The 16242-nt window shown below is 53.9% G+C and overlaps 2 protein-coding genes across 3 annotated transcripts; both read left to right on the plus strand.

Annotated features, from left to right (window-relative positions):
* Nucleotides 1-957: 957 nt before the first annotated feature.
* On the plus strand, nt 958-7738 carry PIGS (phosphatidylinositol glycan anchor biosynthesis class S; the record flags this gene model as incomplete). Its single annotated transcript, XM_080826895.1, has 7 exons — nt 958-1162; nt 1643-1785; nt 2694-2808; nt 4210-4355; nt 4918-5018; nt 6064-6274; nt 6634-7738. The coding sequence occupies 7 exons, from the start codon at nt 958-960 to the stop codon at nt 6907-6909; spliced, it is 1197 nt and encodes a 398-aa protein (XP_080683021.1). The 3' UTR covers nt 6910-7738.
* An 837-nt stretch (nt 7739-8575) lies between these two features.
* Nucleotides 8576-14414, plus strand: UNC119 (unc-119 lipid binding chaperone). Of its 2 annotated transcripts, none has more exons than XM_080827227.1 (5): nt 8576-8872; nt 12341-12454; nt 12939-13041; nt 13211-13383; nt 13682-14414. In XM_080827227.1, the coding sequence occupies exons 1-5, from the start codon at nt 8647-8649 to the stop codon at nt 13792-13794; spliced, it is 729 nt and encodes a 242-aa protein (XP_080683353.1). In that variant the 5' UTR covers nt 8576-8646; the 3' UTR covers nt 13795-14414. The 2 variants fall into 2 exon arrangements, with proteins under 2 accessions (XP_080683353.1, XP_080683354.1); XM_080827228.1 differs by lacking the exon at nt 8576-8872 and adding an exon at nt 9115-9256.
* The last annotated feature ends 1828 nt before the right edge of the window (nt 14415-16242 follow it).

The raw sequence follows: 16242 nt of genomic DNA on the forward strand, positions 1-16242 counted from the left end.
AGAGCCCGATGCAGAGCTCGATCCCAGGACCCTGAGATCACGACCCGAGCTTAAAAGCAGAGGCTTAAAACCCACTGAGCCACCCAGGTGCCCCAAAATATGTAATTCTTATAAAAAGATGAAAAATTTTAATGACTATCCATGTACCCAACTCCAGCTTGCAAACTACAGTATAGCCATATAGCTGAACTCGTGCATCTCCCATGGTTCTACGAAGACCTGCTCCCTTTTGGCCCAGGGTGACCATATTTTGTGTGTGTCATTTTCTTACTTTTCTTTCAAGTTTTATCATATGCGTTGTATCTCACTAAGCAACATACACAATTTTTACAAACTTTTGAACTTCATATTAATACCTTATTAAGTTCTTTTGCAACTTTTGTTTCGTTCCACATTATGTTTGAGAGAATCATCTGTGATAATCAATGTGCAGTTGAGTCTAATTTGTTCATTTTTTAATATGTTTCATTATTGAAACATACCATACAATTTATCCATCCTGTTGCTGATGGGCAGTTGGATTGTCTTCCGGTTTTTGACTCTTAGCATTTCTAAGAGTGCTAAGAATTTCTAAGAATGCTACTGTGAGCATTCTGGGGCTTGCCTCTTTGCCATGTGCTGTCTACTTATTTCAGACTTTCCAGGTGTGTGTTTATTCCGTGGTCCGTGTTCAGCATGGCATCTCCTACTAGTTTCCAGCCTGTGAGATTTAGATCACGCCTGAGACTGGGACTTAAGTCTGTTGGGAAGGCTAAGGCAACAGAAATGAATGAAAACATTAATGCACACTGATTGGTCAGAGGTGCTGAGATAGGCATTCACTATGAATCTAGAGGGAGGGGTAGGCCTGTTGGTCAGTGGCAAAAAGCCAGATTCTCTGAGACAGGAGCCAGCATGCTCTTCTGCTTTCTTCCCTGAGCCCTCGATGTTCTGTCCCTTGGTGGCCTCTCATAGGACATGATGAGCTACATCGGGCCGGAGAGGACAGCAGTCGTGCAAGGGATCACGCACCGGGAGGCCTTTCACATCGTGGGCCGCCGCGTAATCCAAGTAGCGCAGGCCATGTCTTTGACTGAGGATGTGCTCGCGGCAGCCCTGGCTGACCACCTTCCAGAGGACAAGTGGAGTGCTGATAAGAGGCGGCCTCTCAAGTCCAGCTTGGGTAGTGTGATGGGGCTTTGCCGTGAGAAGGGACAGGGAAATGAATGATGTGGAGGTGATGGGGCGGAAGGGGAATCTGCATGTGGACTCTTCACTCCTTTCTTCTGTGGTTTCACGTTTTTTTGTTTTTTGTTTTTTTAAAGATTTTATTTATTTATTTGACAGACAGAGGTCACAAGTAGGCATAGAGGCAGGCAGAGAGAGAGGAGGAAGCAGGCTCCCTGCTGAGCAGAGAGCCCCATGTGGGGCTCGATCCTAGGACCCTGGGATCATGACCTGAGCCGAAGGCAGAGGCTTTAACCCACTGAGCCACCCAGGCGCCCCTGTGGTTTCTCGTTTTTAAAGCACTTAGTGTCCCTCCTCCCAGTTTTATCCTCCCTTGGGTTCCCTGATGGCCACCAACCCCATCCTGGAGGAGAAACAAGTTCAACTCAGTGCAGGGTACGGCTGCCTCTGGCTTCCCTGACTCCTGTTTCTCTAGGCTATGAGATCACCTTCAGTTTACTCAACCCGGACCCCAAGTCCCATGACGTCCACTGGGACATCGAGGGGGCTGTCCGGCGTTATGTGCAGCCCTTCCTGAGTGCCCTCAGTGCTGCAGGCAACTTCTCTGTGGACTCTCAGGTGAGATTGGGAGCAAGCCGGGGAGTCCCTTCCCTGACCGCACCAGAGTCTTCCATATTGTTTTCAAGTGGAGTCTGTTCTTAGAGCTCGCTGATTTGCTAGGAATTGCCTGCGTGTATATATGACTCTAGTGTCTGCTTTCCCTCCGTGGTGTCCAGCTCGGGGACTTTTGTGAAGGTTTGTTTAAAAAAACAACCTTCCTTACGGCCCCCTTTAGAACCATATTCACCCACTTGTGCCATCCTTAAGGAATTTATTTTAAAAATAAAACTTCCCAAAATATGTTAATGTAGTAGCAGCGAAGATGGCAAGAATGTAGCTTCCTACGTGTGAAGAATGTATCACACAGTGTCCTTTTAGGGAAAATGTGGGAGACATTTTTATCAGGTCTTGCTAGTGGGAGTACTTCTGAATCACTGACTTGAGTTGATCTTGTGGATACTGAATTAGGCTCTTCTTGTTTCCCTCTTTGTTTTAGAAAGCCTGGTAAAAAAAATGCAGTTTCAAAACATGTATTTAGTGTGTTAACTTTCCCCTGGGATTTGTCCCCCGCCCCCACCACACCTATTTTTCTCTCAGCTCTGATTTTGTCTCTTATATTTCATCCTGTCCTCACTCTATCTTTTTTTTTTAAAGATTTTATTTATGTATTTGACAGAGAGAGAGAGAGAGATCACAAGTAGGCAAAGAGAGAGGGGGAGGCAGGCTCCCCGCTGAGCAGAGAGCCCGATTTGGGCCTCGATCCCAGGACCCTGAGATCATGACCCGAGCTGAAGGCAGAGGCTTAACCCACTGAGCCACTCAGGTGCCCCTCACTGTATCTTTTTAAGGCACTTCAGATCCTTTTTGGGACAACGTGGAACATGAGTCAATACACAAAATAACGTTCTCCTTTCTTTGCTTTACAGATTCTTTACTATGCAGTGTTGGGGGTAAACCCCCGCTTTGACCCGGCTTCCTCCAGCTACTACTTGGCTGCACACAGCCTCCCCCATGTCATCAACCCAGTGGAGTCCCGGCTGGGTGAGCTGAGGATGAGGGTCTATCTGCCAGGCTGGGAGGGACCCTGAAGGCTCAGGGTGGGGTTGGAAGCTGGCAGTGTATCGTTCTGGTTCCCAGGTTGGGTGGTCTGAGGGCATCAAGGAAGTGTTGGGCATTTAGGCTCCTTTTTCATGAGACTCATGAAACTCATATCCAGAAACATTTTTCTAAAAAGATTTTATTTATTTATTTGACAGAGAGAGATCACAGGCAGGCAGAGAGAGAGAGGGGAAAGCAGGCTCCCTGCTGAGCAGAGAGCCTGACATGGGGCTCGATCCCAGGACCCTGAGATCATGACCTGAGGCGAAGACAGAGGCTTAACCCACTGAGCCACCCAGGCACCCCCAGAAACATTTATTAAACATGACTCCCAGTGCTTTTTATAAAGACATGGTAGGCTGCATCTCCCTCAGTGCAAGTCATCCAGGAAAGATACGGTCACGCATGTAGGAAAGATAACAGCAAAAGTATGTGAAGGCAGAATTTGGAAGGTTCTGCTGATCGAGGTTTGAAGCTGGGATTCTAGACTTTAAGTGTGAAGGTGGTACCTGAAGAAGAGATGACCACAAGCTGTAATATAAGCAAACCAAAGTTAGTATATCACTCATTGTGGGATTTCAGACAGTTAGGCTAGGCCAGTGTGGACCATGATATGCGAGGGACTGCAGGTGATCCCTCCCACCCTCCCTCCCCCTTCTCTCCCTCTCTCCTCTCCTCTCCTCTCCTCCCATCCCTCCCTCCCTCCCTCCCTCCCTCCCTCTCCCTCTCTCTCTTTCTCTCTTTCCCTCCAGCAGTGTTGAGTACAGAGATAGAAGGGCTTTCCAGGCAAGGAAAACTCTGAGCTTAGATGTAGAAGAGGCAGAACAGATAGGCATTCAGAAAGCTCAGAGAAGTTTAGTGTAGAGGAATTGTGAGGGAGTGACCGAGGTAAAGCTGGCAAGGTGGGCTGGTGCCAGATCATAAGGCCCATGGTAAGTAGCTTGAGCCTTTACCTGGTGTGAATGACTAGTTATTAAAGGATTAAGAGGGAATTGACATGAGGTCATATTTATACTTATGTATAAAATGGGCTATAGTTATATGGGTGTGATGGGGCAATGCCCAAGAGGGTGGTCTTAGATAGTCAAGGGGGCCTGTTAGAGAGGGGGGGATTCCAGGGGCCTTTAAGGGGCTAAGAACTCTACATGTATGTGGCCATCTTGGGAGAATGTTCAGAGGACGTCCTTGACCGCAGAAACCCCGGACTGGAGGTTATCCCAGCGATTATCAGCTGGGGAAAATGAGGCCCAGAGTGAGTGACCAGAAAGTTAGAGGCTGACCCAGAACTGAGATCTAGACCCAGTCGGTTTTGATAATCTGACTAACCTTCTCTTTGTACTGCAGGATCCAGCGCTGCCTCCCTTTACCCTGTGCTCAACTTTCTGCTCTATGTACCTGAGCTTGCCCACTCCCCGCTGTACATTCAGGACAAGGATGGGGCTCCAGTAGCCACCAACGCCTTCCACAGTCCCCGCTGGGGTGGCATTATGGTAATGGTCCTAGAGCCCTAGCTTTAGGGACAGACACATGTTCCCTGAGACTGTTCCTTCTGTTATTCCTCTGGTGTCCTCCATGGCCCAGCCTGTGGGAGGGGCAGCACCAAGGAGGTCCAGGGTGCTGTGAGCTTGTCCCCTCCCCTGCCGGCCCCACAGCTTCTTATTTCTGTCACTGTTTTCTATAATATGACCTTTTTGCATGTAGCGGTTTGCACTCACTGAGGACTTCTCTGTGTGTCCATCTTAGATCTTGGCCCTGTTTATGGCAATCTTGCAAGGCTGGGGACTTTGTTTCTCTGGTTAGACTAGGAGTTTCTCATAGGAACTCTTACAATGGAATAAAAAATATTTTTTACAGGGACTTTTGAGGGGATAATGGAGATAATTTATGAAAAGCTCCTAATAAGTTTTCAAAAAAATATTAGCTAGACCATCAGGTTTATAATTTCTAGAGACCTTAAGGTCTTCTTTTTTTCTCCCGGCCTCCGGAGTGTCTATGGCAGAGCCGTGAACCATCTGGGTGTGGTCCTGAGGCAACCTCCTTTTCCCCCCGCAGGTCTACAATGTGGACCCCAAAGCCTACAATGGCTCGGAGCTGCCAGTGAGGGTCGAGGTGGACATGGTGCGAGTGATGGAGGTGTTCCTGGCCCAGTTGCGGTGAGGTCCTGGCTGATGCGCCTGGGATGCGCCTGGGGATGTGGCCACTGAGTCTGACCCCAGCCTCCCCAGCTAAGTAGAATGACATCTCACCCAGCAGGGATACCTCCCCTGTGCCTACAGCCCCAGGGAAACCAGCCAAGGTTTCTAAGGATCACCTTCTCCTTCTCCTAAGAAGGAGTAGTTGCTGACAAACTGTTTGAGCAAAAAACAAACTCCCGAACGTCAGGTTCCTGGGGTATGATTAGGGGTGCTTAAGGAAAGAGCTACTAATTCTGATGCTAACTGCTACATTGGTAGTGGCTGCCTGATGCCCTGTGCTGAGGATTCTAGGGCTGTGCCTGGGACGATCAGGAAAGAGGATTCTGATCGATTAGCAATGTCTGCCCTGGGTGCGGGATTAGAGAGGCACAACACACCTGTTTATCAGAAGTGGTGCTGGATCGGGGCGCCCGGATGGCTCATTCGGGTGGGCAGCTGACTCTTGGTTTTGGCTCAGATCACGATCTCTGGGTTGTGGGATCGAGCCCTGCATTGGACTCCACACTCAGCGTGGAGTCTGCTTGTCTCTCTTCCTCTGCTCCTCCCCTGCTTCCTCACTCACTCACACACACACACACACACACACACTCTCTCTCTCTCTCTCTCTCTCTCTTCAATAGATAATAAAATCTTTAAAAAAACAACAAAGAAGTGGTCCCGGATCATCCCCTTAACTAAAGGCTCAGTGGTCCCATTTGTCCAAAGAGAGGGTAGGCAGGATGAGGGGATTAAGCTAGGGATTACCAGAAATCTTGTCGCCATGGGACCTTTTTTCAAACAAGATCTTAGAAATCTAATCCAGAAACAGGTAAAAGCAAAAACACTGGTTAAAACAGGGCTTGATGCTGTGTTTTGCTGAATGTTGCCACTTACCTCTCCGAGACCCTGAGGCACTTCCCTATGACTTCCGTGGTTCTGGGTAAGACTGCAAATCTTCCTCATTATTCTAGGAAGCTTAGCCATCTTCTTACTCCCAGCCTTCCTGACTTCACTCTTCCTACAGGCTGCTTTTCGGGATTGGACAGCCCCAGATACCTCTGAAATGCCTGTTTTCAGGGCCCAAGAGTGAAGGGCTAACGACCTGGGAGCTCGACCGGCTGCTCTGGGCTCGGTCAGTGGAGAATGTGGCCACGGCCACCACCACTCTCACTTCCCTGGCTCAGCTTCTGGGCAAGATCAGCAACATTGTCATCAAGGATGATGTGGCATCTGAGGTGAGTGGGCAGGGGATGGATTCTGTGACAGGACCCAGAGTGGCCAGCAAGGGCCAGGGTGTGGTGTGAGACCAGAGCCAGTCGAGGCCCAGGGTGTGTGTGGGCATGCATCCGGGAGTGCCCCAGGTTTCCTCTAGGGGGCAGTGCCACATCCCCCGCAGGACACCAGATAGGGTGTGAGGTTTTAAGCTGGCACAAAAAAGATACACTGTAGCCCTTTTATACTGGTCTCCATATCCTGGGCAAACTCCAGGCAATGTGCCTGGTAGATGGCAAATACAGTAAGACCCATTCCCGCTCCTGCCCCAACACCCCTCTGGCGCCTAGGAGTTAATGGTAACCCTCTGCCCACTTCCTAGGTGTACAGGGCTGTAGCTGCAGTCCAGAAGGCGGCAGACGAGTTGGCCGCTGGGCACCTGGCCTCTGCCTTCATTGCCAGCCAGGAAGCTGTGACGTCCTCAGAGCGTGCCTTTTTTGATCCCTCGCTCCTCCACCTCCTCTATTTCCCGGATGACCAGAAGTTTGCCATCTATATCCCGCTCTTCCTGCCTATGGCCGTGCCCATCCTCCTGTCCCTGGTCAAGATCTTTCTGGAAACCCGCAAGTCCTGGAAAAAGCCTGAGAAGAGAGACTGAACAGGACAGCAGAATCTCAGTAGGAAGCCTTCCTTTCTGGCCAGAATGGGAGGTGGGAGATTGAGAGGCACATAAATGGGGCCTGCCATGAAGGACTTAGCTCCAGTAACCAAAGTACAACACTCCAAGCAGGGTTCATCTTTCCTTCCCTTCCCATTCCTCTAGCTCAGGTTCCCCCCACAACCTTTGTGCCCTCCCTCTCCCCTTCCCTCCAGAAGACGCGTCATTTGGGTCTCCTTCTCTGGCTTAAACTTGAAGGCCCTTTCCTGTCTCCCTCCAGGGCAGGGGCAGTTTGTTGTGCTTCTGTCCTGTTCCTTGAGGTCCTCTTGCACTCAGAGGGAGCCTTAGGGGAAAGCCCTAGGTTGGATTCTAGCCCCCTCCCCTCCATGCTTCTCTCTAACCCCTCAGGGAGAGCCCTAGCACTGCTCTCATGGAAGGGGCCGGGTCGCCTCTGGGGCCTTCTCCCTCCCTCTCATTCCTCCTGGTTGGCTCTGCCCGTTGGGTATAGCCTGATGCTGAGCCTGTGGCTGAGTTTCCCTTCACCCTTTTATAGGGTTAGTGTGGTGCAGTGGGGAATGTTCCAGACTTGGGATCAAGCATGCCTGAATTCAGACCCTTGTTTCTGTACCTTCTGCACTTAACATCTGGGGAGCACTGAATAAGCCACTTAATCTCCCTGAGCCTCAGTTTTTCATTTGTTCAAACAGCACTAATGATTCCTCCCTTACAGGGTGGTTATGAGGATTAAATGTGATAAGCATATGAAAGTGTCAGGTATATTTTAGGCTCTCAATAAACATTGGTCGAATGTTAATTGGAATGATACACGAAGTACGAGCATACCTTTCATTCTTCGTTTGTGTCCAAGTAATGGTTTCCTGCTAACTGTCCTGGGCGCCTGGGCCCACTTTGCTTCTACCTGGCCATGTGCCCTAGAGAGAGGCCCCGCTTCCCTGCCCTGGAGGGCCCTGTGGTGGCGAGTTGCTTAGGCTGTTGTCCCTCAGCACGTACAAGGTTGCCCAACAAAGCTGTTAGCATCTACTTCTGCCTTTTTCGCAGGGGGTCTGGGAGGGAATAGCTTGTACCAGTGTAAGCCTTTAAATACAAACTCATTCATAAATTCATAAAAAGAATATATTAAGCACAGTTGTAACTGCTAGGTATTATAAGAGAACAAAGACAGGATCTCTGCTTCCATGGAACTGATCTTTTAGCAGGGAGAGTCAATGAACAAAAACTAATTTCAGATCCTGTATTAGAAGGAAAAAACAGGATCAGATGGGGGCCTGGGGCTAGTGCTTTAGATTGGGTGTTGTGGAGGGGTGGGGGGGAGGCTTTGAGCAGATGACATTCGAATTAAGACCAGAAGAGGAAGCCATCTGGGGGAAGAGCATCCCAGGCAAAGATCCTGAGACGGGAACTCGCTTGAGGGGCAGACGGCAGGACAGAGTGGCGGGAGCGCAGCGAGTATGGAGAGGTAGACAGGACTAGTACCTAGTGAAAAAAATGAATGAAGCCCAAGGCGAGGCCCCGCCCAGCCCAGGGGGAGTGATCCCAGGTTGGCGCGCCCCCGGCCTTTCGGCGGGGTGGGCGGGGCCTAGAGCTGGCCCACCCTGGGGGCGGGGCGGTACCTGGGGCCCCGGCCGGGGGCGGGGCTGCGGACGCTCCCTCTTCTCTTTGCTCTAGCCGGCGCAGGCAGCCGCCGCGGCAGCAGGCGAGCGGCGGCCCTGCGAGGCCATGAAGGTGAAGAAGGGCGGCGGCGGGGCTGGTACGGGGGCGGAGCCCGCTCCCGGGGCCTCGGGCCCGAGCGTGGAGCCCAAGCCCGAGCCGCCGCTGCAGGCGGAATCCGAGTCCGGGTCCGAGTCGGAGCCCGAGGCTGGCTTGGGGCCCAGGCCGGGGCCGCTGCAGAGGAAGCAGCCGATCGGGCCAGAGGACGTGCTGGGGCTGCAGCGGATCACCGGCGGTGAGCACCGGCGAGGCAGCGCCGCCCGCGGCGGGAGGGCGGGAGGGAGAGAGCGCGGGAGGGGGCCCTCGAGGAGCTCGGAGCCTGGGCCTCCGCCCCCTTTCCCGCCCTACCACCTCCCCCTACCTCCCCTCCCCCACTCGGGTGCCCCTCGCCTGAGTTCCCTACCCTTGTACCTCCGCGTGAGATTTCCATGTTCCCTCTTCCCTTGATCTCCTTGTGCCCGCTTTTTCTCCCTTTAGACATTTATTTTCACTCTACTCCTTCCTTCCTGAGGAGGCCATCCCCCTTTCCCATGGTGGAGGTCGGGCAGCAGCTGCAACTGTGACCCCTTCCCCATGAAGCCGTCACAGCCCTTTGAGGCTTTTCTCTGCAATAATGAGGGTGGGTGCTAAGTGCCGTCTGTCCTCAGTCCCCACCCTGGAGGCTAGGCAGAGGCTGAGTTACTTAGGTGACTTTAAGACCCTCCAGTCTCCCTGACCATTAAATGCCCTCACTCAGGTTCCCCCAGGTAGTGTCCGGCCATCCTCCAGCCCCAGGAAAGGACCTGGGCAGGAAGCTTCAGTGGGTTGGTCTGAGCCCTCTCAAGGGAGTAGGTTACTGCTCCCTGCACCCTCCCCCCTACCACCTTAGCCTGTCTTCTTCCGGGAGGCCTAGTCTCTGCTGTGGTTGAGTTTCTGAACTGAACTGCCTGGGTTGAAGTCCCAGCTATGACATGTAATTGGCTGTGTGACCTTGGGCAAGTAATTGCACCTCTCTGAGCATGTTCATCTGTAAAATGGGGATAACAGCACCTACTTCATAGGGCTGCTGTGGAAACCAGTTTTCTGATTTTGCTTAGTGCCTGGCCTGCTGTGTGTGCTCTGTAAATAGGGCTCTTTTGTCAGTAGTACTGAGGGCCCCACAGGACTGCTCATGGCTGCTGCCTCGAGGCAGACAACTGGGCATTCAGGGCCCGGAGGAGGTTACCACAGGCAGGGAACAAGGGCTAGGAAGCCTCGTGCCAGAGGCAGTGGCTGAGCCTCAGAGAACAGAGGCATTTGGAGAGAGAGTGGCCCTCTACCTTAGCTTCATTCTTCAGTAATCCTGCTCTGGCTCCCTCTTCGAAAGCAACTCTTGGAACCCCTCACTGGTGGTGGGGGGCAGGTGCTGGAGTGGGCCTGAGCCCTGGAGTTGGGGGAGCAGCAGAGCCAGGGGCTGCCAGCTGGAGCTGTGGAGGGGACCGTAATGGCAGGTCTAGCTAGGCTTGTGCATCTGGGTCCCTGGGGGACCAGCTTCTCCCTCCTCTCAGAGCCAGGCAGCAGCCATTCTTGGCTGGGCCCCCAGAGCGCTGAGCTGCCTTGCCCAAGCAGACACTAGCAGAGGGAGGGGGCCTGGACCAGTCTGATGTTCGTGCTAGTTGAGCTGGAACTGGCAACAGCAGCATTTAGAATAGGGGCAGAACTTACGGGGTTTATGGAGGTCAGGCTGACCTGGCTGGGTCTTCGGTAACTTTAGAGGTTATTTTGCGACTGTGGGGGCGCCCAGCCCATGTCACTGCCCTGTGTCCCCTAATTTGGAGGAGATTCAAAGTCCTTAGACATGGGGCATCTGTAAGGATGAGCAGGGGAAGGGGTTTCCTGGGAACTCTTTACTCTCTAGAAGCTGAGAACCAGGTTCTAGGGATCTCTATCCTGGCACCCCCTGGTCTCCTTTGACCCTAATCACACAGGTCTGAGGTTTGCTCCTCCTGGATTATTGGCCCTGAATCCAGCTTAGGAAGATATTTGTGGCAGAGGGCAAGGGGGTGGTGGTTGTGTTCTGAGCCTTTGGCCACTCTGCCCCTTTATCTGGCCTGACCCTGGTCCCAGGCCTCATCCTTCCCTTGGCAGAAGGGAGGGTGTGGGTGCCGCGTTCTGAGCCAGGGGCATCTCACTTCCCTCACTTCCTCTAAGGACAAAAGGGCTGATAATTCAAGGTGTGGTAGAAGAGACTGAGGGCAGACCTAAGAACTCAGCCCCGCATTCGAGGAGAGGCTCCAAGAGCAGAAGAATGTGAAGAAGAAGGAAGGGCATTCCCAGGAGCTGGAGCTGGGCAGCTAGGATTTTGCTCCCAGTTCTGCCACCTCTTCCTTGTGCCCCGCACCTTCTTTCGGCATCTTTGGACCGGTACTTACTTTCTGTGAAATAAGGTGTGTCGAGGGTGAGGTGAGGCCTGCTCACTGGCATTCCTCCTCCTCCTCTCTCTCTCCACCTTGGACTGTGGTTGACAGGCTAGGGATCCAGCCTCTCCCCCTAAGCCCTACTGGACCCTAGGATGCCAGGAGGCTACCAGAAGGGCTTCCTGGAGGGGGACGCCCTGGGCTTGGGGAAGAGAGAAGAACTTTACATTCACTTCCTCTTCCTGCCCCAGAGGAATAGGAGGTGGCCCAGGGGCCTGGAGGGTGATTTCCGGGCCTCTGTTGGGGAGGGTGTGATGGCCTGCCGGCTGACAGCACCAGACCTACCATTGCTCCTTTCAGTTTGCAGGGGCCTCCCTGAGCACCTACAGTTGTTGCCGGACCAGGCCCTGATGTTCCTAAGCAAGCTTCCTCAGCCACGGCTCACCCCTGTGTCCCGGTTCCTCCTCTGGGCCTGAGGACTCCCTTTCCCCCACGCACACACCCACTTCCTGGCTTTGCTTGTACTCTTCTCTCTGGGGGTGGCTCAGAGCTCAGGCTAGGTCGATGAGCTTTGAGGGGGTTCCCTCCATTTGCTAAGACTTCCTCCCATTTGGAGATCAGCAGGGGATGGGAGCAAAGGTGGCCCCCTTCCCCCAATATTCCAGGCTCTGGGCTTGAGTCAGCAGAGCTTTGGCTAAGCTGCTTAAGGGAGCTGGGCTTATATAAGCCGCTTATGGGGAGAGGAGGGGATTGGGTGGGGGGAGGAACCTTGGAGGGGTTGTTTGCCTGCCCTAGCACAACCTTGGTCAGGGAAGTCCTTGCCTTGACACCTCCTAGAGGTAGCACCAGGGGCAGCTATGTGGCAGGGGTGTGAATGTTCTCCGGGGAAGTACTGTGTTTCTCCTGAGGTGGAGCTGTGTCACCCTCTTTAGCACGAGGTTCTCAAAGGCCAGGGCTGTATCCCTCTCTAGCTGGGGTTCCTTGTTAGGTTGGAGACCCATCAGGCTCACAGTCACTGAGCTGGCCCTGCCAGAGCAGAGGCTGGAATAAGGCCCCACAACTCCAGGATGGAAGGGAGACTGGGTAGGGGGGTGACCTTGTCTTCTGCCCTCCTCCTTCACCCTGCCCCTCCCTGACCTCCGAGACCTCAGAGGATAGAGCTGTTTGTCCCTCATTAGAAGGCCGGGACTCCATTCTCTCTTTCTGGAAGGCAATGACCTTCTGGAATCAGAGAAAGTGGTAGCTAATCTGGGGTCCGCCAAAGGCTGAGCTGGCAGCTGGAGCTTCTGGGCGGGTCCCTTTTTTGCTTAGCTGCCTGTCTTCCCTAGACTACCTGTGCTCCCCCGAGGAGAATATCTACAAGATCGACTTCATCAGGTTCAAGATTCGAGACATGGACTCAGGCACTGTCCTCTTTGAAATCAAGAAGCCCCCAGCCTCAGGTGAGCGGTCTGGCTGGGTAGGCCATCAACAGAAGGACGAGGTGGGCAAGGGCTGTGAAGCAGGTTGCCCAGGGACTCGTCAGGTGGCAGAGGAGTCAGAGAAGAGCTGGGGCTGGGCCTCTGCTTTTCTTTCCCATCTGTTTCTGGGGCTGGACATCTTGGGTGGACAGTCTGGCCCCTTCCGTCCCTGCCAGCCTGCCCTCTGCAGGCCTTCATGGGAACTGCAGTCCCAGAGGCCCCGGGCCTCTGTCTCCTGGGGCCCTGGGAACCTGGATTGAAATTGGTGACCTGCTGACCTAGAAACCACCCCGCCTTCCCGGGATGGGGAACCAGTTGGCCAAAGGTCTGAACCCTCAAGGTGCATCAGAACCTCCTGGGGGAATTTTTAAGAATTCAGACAGATGGGGGCCCTGGGATGGGAACCCTGGGTGGGCCTGGGACTCCGGCCTGAAGCCCTCTGAGCCCCAGTTGGGGTACATTACAGAGCGGTTGCCCATCAACCGGCGGGACCTGGACCCCAATGCTGGGCGCTTTGTTCGCTACCAGTTCACCCCTGCCTTTCTCCGCCTGAGGCAGGTGGGAGCCACGTGAGTCACTGGATGGAGGTGGGGTGGGGGGCGGGCAAGGGCTGGGGATAGGGGTGAGAGTGGGGAATGAGTTCTTACTGAGCTTCTCTTTTTGGGGGGTGGTGTCTGTCTGGAGCCTTGCTGCTTGACTTCAAGGCCAAGCTCAGGTCTGCCCTCTCCTATCTGCCAGGGTGGAGTTCACAGTGGGAGACAAGCCTGTCAACAACTTCCGCATGATTGAGAGGCACTACTTCCGCAACCAGCTCCTCAAAAGTTTTGACTTCCACTTTGGCTTCTGCATCCCCAGCAGCAAGAACACCTGCGAGCACATCTACGACTTCCCCCCTCTCTCTGAGGAGCTGAGTGCGTGGGAGGGGCCGTGGGGGGCTGGGGGGAGGCGGGGAAGACTAGACAGACCAAACTTGGGGGGGGAGTGTGGTTCTGACCCCTTTCTCCTACCCTGGGTCTCTTTTGTTTGGCTGCCATTCCTATGCCACCAGTAGGGAAACTGAGGCTCAAAAAGGCTGGGAGAACTCTGTGAGGTGGAGGGGGGTCTGAGGTTGTTTAGCTTGTCCCCATCCCACAGTCCTGAAGCCTCCACGGCAGGGGCCCCGCCTCAGGCTCCTGACCTTTGCCCCAACTGGCGGGGCCTCTCTTGCAGTCAGTGAGATGATCCGTCACCCATACGAGACACAGTCTGACAGCTTCTACTTCGTGGATGACCGGCTGGTGATGCACAACAAAGCAGACTATTCCTACAGCGGAACACCCTGACCCGCAAGACCAGCACCCTGCCTCAGGAGGGTCCTGGGCCCTTAGCTGTGTCCTCCCCAAAACTCACCTCTCAACCCGAGGTCTTCTGCCTGGGGAGTGGTCCGAGAGCCCTGGACCCCAAAGTTGGCAATGGGAGGGAGGGTACCTGATGTCCTCAGTCCAGGTCTCTGAAGTCCATGGGGCCTGCCACGTGGGGTGGGGGTGGGGTAGGAGGGCTGTTTGCCTCCATGTCCAGGAAGGCCTCCTAGGAGAGGAGTAGCCAGGACTTCCAGACAGCCTAGCTGGGCCTCTGGTACCCAGGTTTAAGAGTAGTGTTCCCCTATCCAGGCTTTGGCAAGGTCAGGGCAGGGACCTGTTCCCTGTTCCCTGCCTGCCACCAACAGGCTATTTAGAATTGTCGGTTCACAGATGAATATCCATTGGAGTGGGGGGGCTGGTCTGGCTGCCAAGATTCCCAAGGGAGCCAGGACCCTGGCCCCAGCCCCAGCCCCAGCCCTAGCCCTTACCATCGGGGGCCAAGCTACTGCCTAAGGTGTGGGGGGGATCCCTCCAGATTGTGGCCTGTGATAGGGCCTGGACCAACTGTATATAGTTTTCAATAAACTCTCTCCTTTTCTGTTCTTTGGCTGTGAACCCGCATGTGTGTATGGGGAGGGGGTGGAGTTGGGGGTGGGGTGATAACATGGCCCCCAGATCATCCTGTCCACTAATCCTCTATACCCTGGTGTCACACTCAGCATCTCGAGTCAGCATTTAGCATATGTTGCAGCCAGAAGGGGTTTTTCCTTTGATAAAGATGGAGACCCAGGCTGTGAGAAGGGAAGCTTTCGCCCAAAGTCATAGCAGCTCTGGCAAAACAGGCTGGGACAAAGGCCCTCAACTCTAGGGTAGACGGAAGGTGTGTGTGGAGGGGGTGGTCTGGTTCTCTAGAGCACCTTTCCCCACCAGGAGACCACTAGGACTGCTAGATAGGTTGTGCACTGAGCCCTCATCAGAGAGACAAGGTGAACATGGTTTTGGCTCAGGTCCAGGGGAGCATCCCGTGGCCTGGCTGGCCTGCATAGGATGCTGCCACTGGCCCCCAGCACCACCCCAAATCCAGAAGAGCTCTTAATTTCCTTAGTGGAGGAAACAGAGGACCTAGGGTAGGTAGAGAACTCACATCCTACTGTTCTCAGGCACTAATTTGGATATATGCCTGGTGACCACCCTCTTTGGGCTGAGACTTAACTCTAAGATGCCTATAAGTGCCAGGATTCCTCCGGGTTCCGCGGAGCCCTGGCTGGGCAGCACACTGGGAATTCTAAAATGAGTGAGACACGAACACACACTTGTTCCTAGGAATAAGATGGACTGGGCCTACAGGGAGGGGAGTGGGAGTCATTCTGCTTGGAGGGATCTGGGGAGGACCCTTGGAGGAGACATCTGTTCCCAGCAGGACCACGGACACTCAGGATGATTGGCTGGAAGAGGTGGGATGAGCGTTGAAGCATAGGAACAGCATAAGGCAGAGGTCTGGAGGCAAGATGGATCAGGTGTCTTCGGGAAAGTGGATATTTATGATGTGAAAGGAAGATAGGTCGTCTGGAGCCTTGTAGGCCCGGTGATAAGGCTTCTCCAGGGGAAGGTGGGAGGGTTAATCGGGATGACCCGGTCAGATTAACTTCTCTGAGAGAAGGCTGGATTTGAAGGAGTGAGACTAACAGCTGACACACACTGAGTGCCAGGCCTGGGGCTACGTGTTAACTTAGACTGTTCGCAGTTGCTCCTGAGGCAGGCACTGTTATTATGCCCGTTTCACAGGAAGTGCGGGCCTAGAGGGGTGAACGTGCGTGGCCGAAGCTGTGTGTCTATTCAGTGGCAGGGTCAGGGGTCTAATCCCACAGTGTGGCTCCAGGTCACAGACCCCCACGGCAAGCAGAGGGGCCCTCGGGAGGGTGGTGCAGGTATTTGGGCTGACAGCCAAAGGGAACCTGAACTCGGTGGGTATCAACGGAGATGGCGAGAAACAGACGAAGTGGAGATTTTCAGAGGGGAGATTTCCAGAACTGGTGGCTGATGGGATGAGACGGCCGGAGACAGGAAGGAGTTGAAGTTGAAGCTTGGTCTGGGGCCTGAATGTCGGGGTGGGGTGGAGGGTGGGATAGCTGTCATGGGGCTTGGGAATCCAAGTCGGATCAGGACGGGGACTGGGGGAGGTGACGAGTTCAGGTTGGGACCTGCTGACATGTGCATACAGATGTCCTGAAGGAGGTGACCAGGAAGAGACAGGAAATTCAGGCCCTGAGACCAGGAAGTGGATGAAGGCTGGAGACGATCCTTGGAGGTCCGTGGCCACAAGATGGTTGCTGAAGCTGCAATGATGGCTGAATTATGGGGTTGGCCCTCACCCCGAGAGTCCCATGTACTTTGGGCCTGGAGGAGGAGTTTGGGCTGGGAAAAGGCTTG

Source organism: Martes martes (assembly GCF_963455335.1).
Source record: "Martes martes genome assembly, chromosome: 16".
NCBI lineage: Eukaryota > Metazoa > Chordata > Mammalia > Carnivora > Mustelidae > Martes > Martes martes.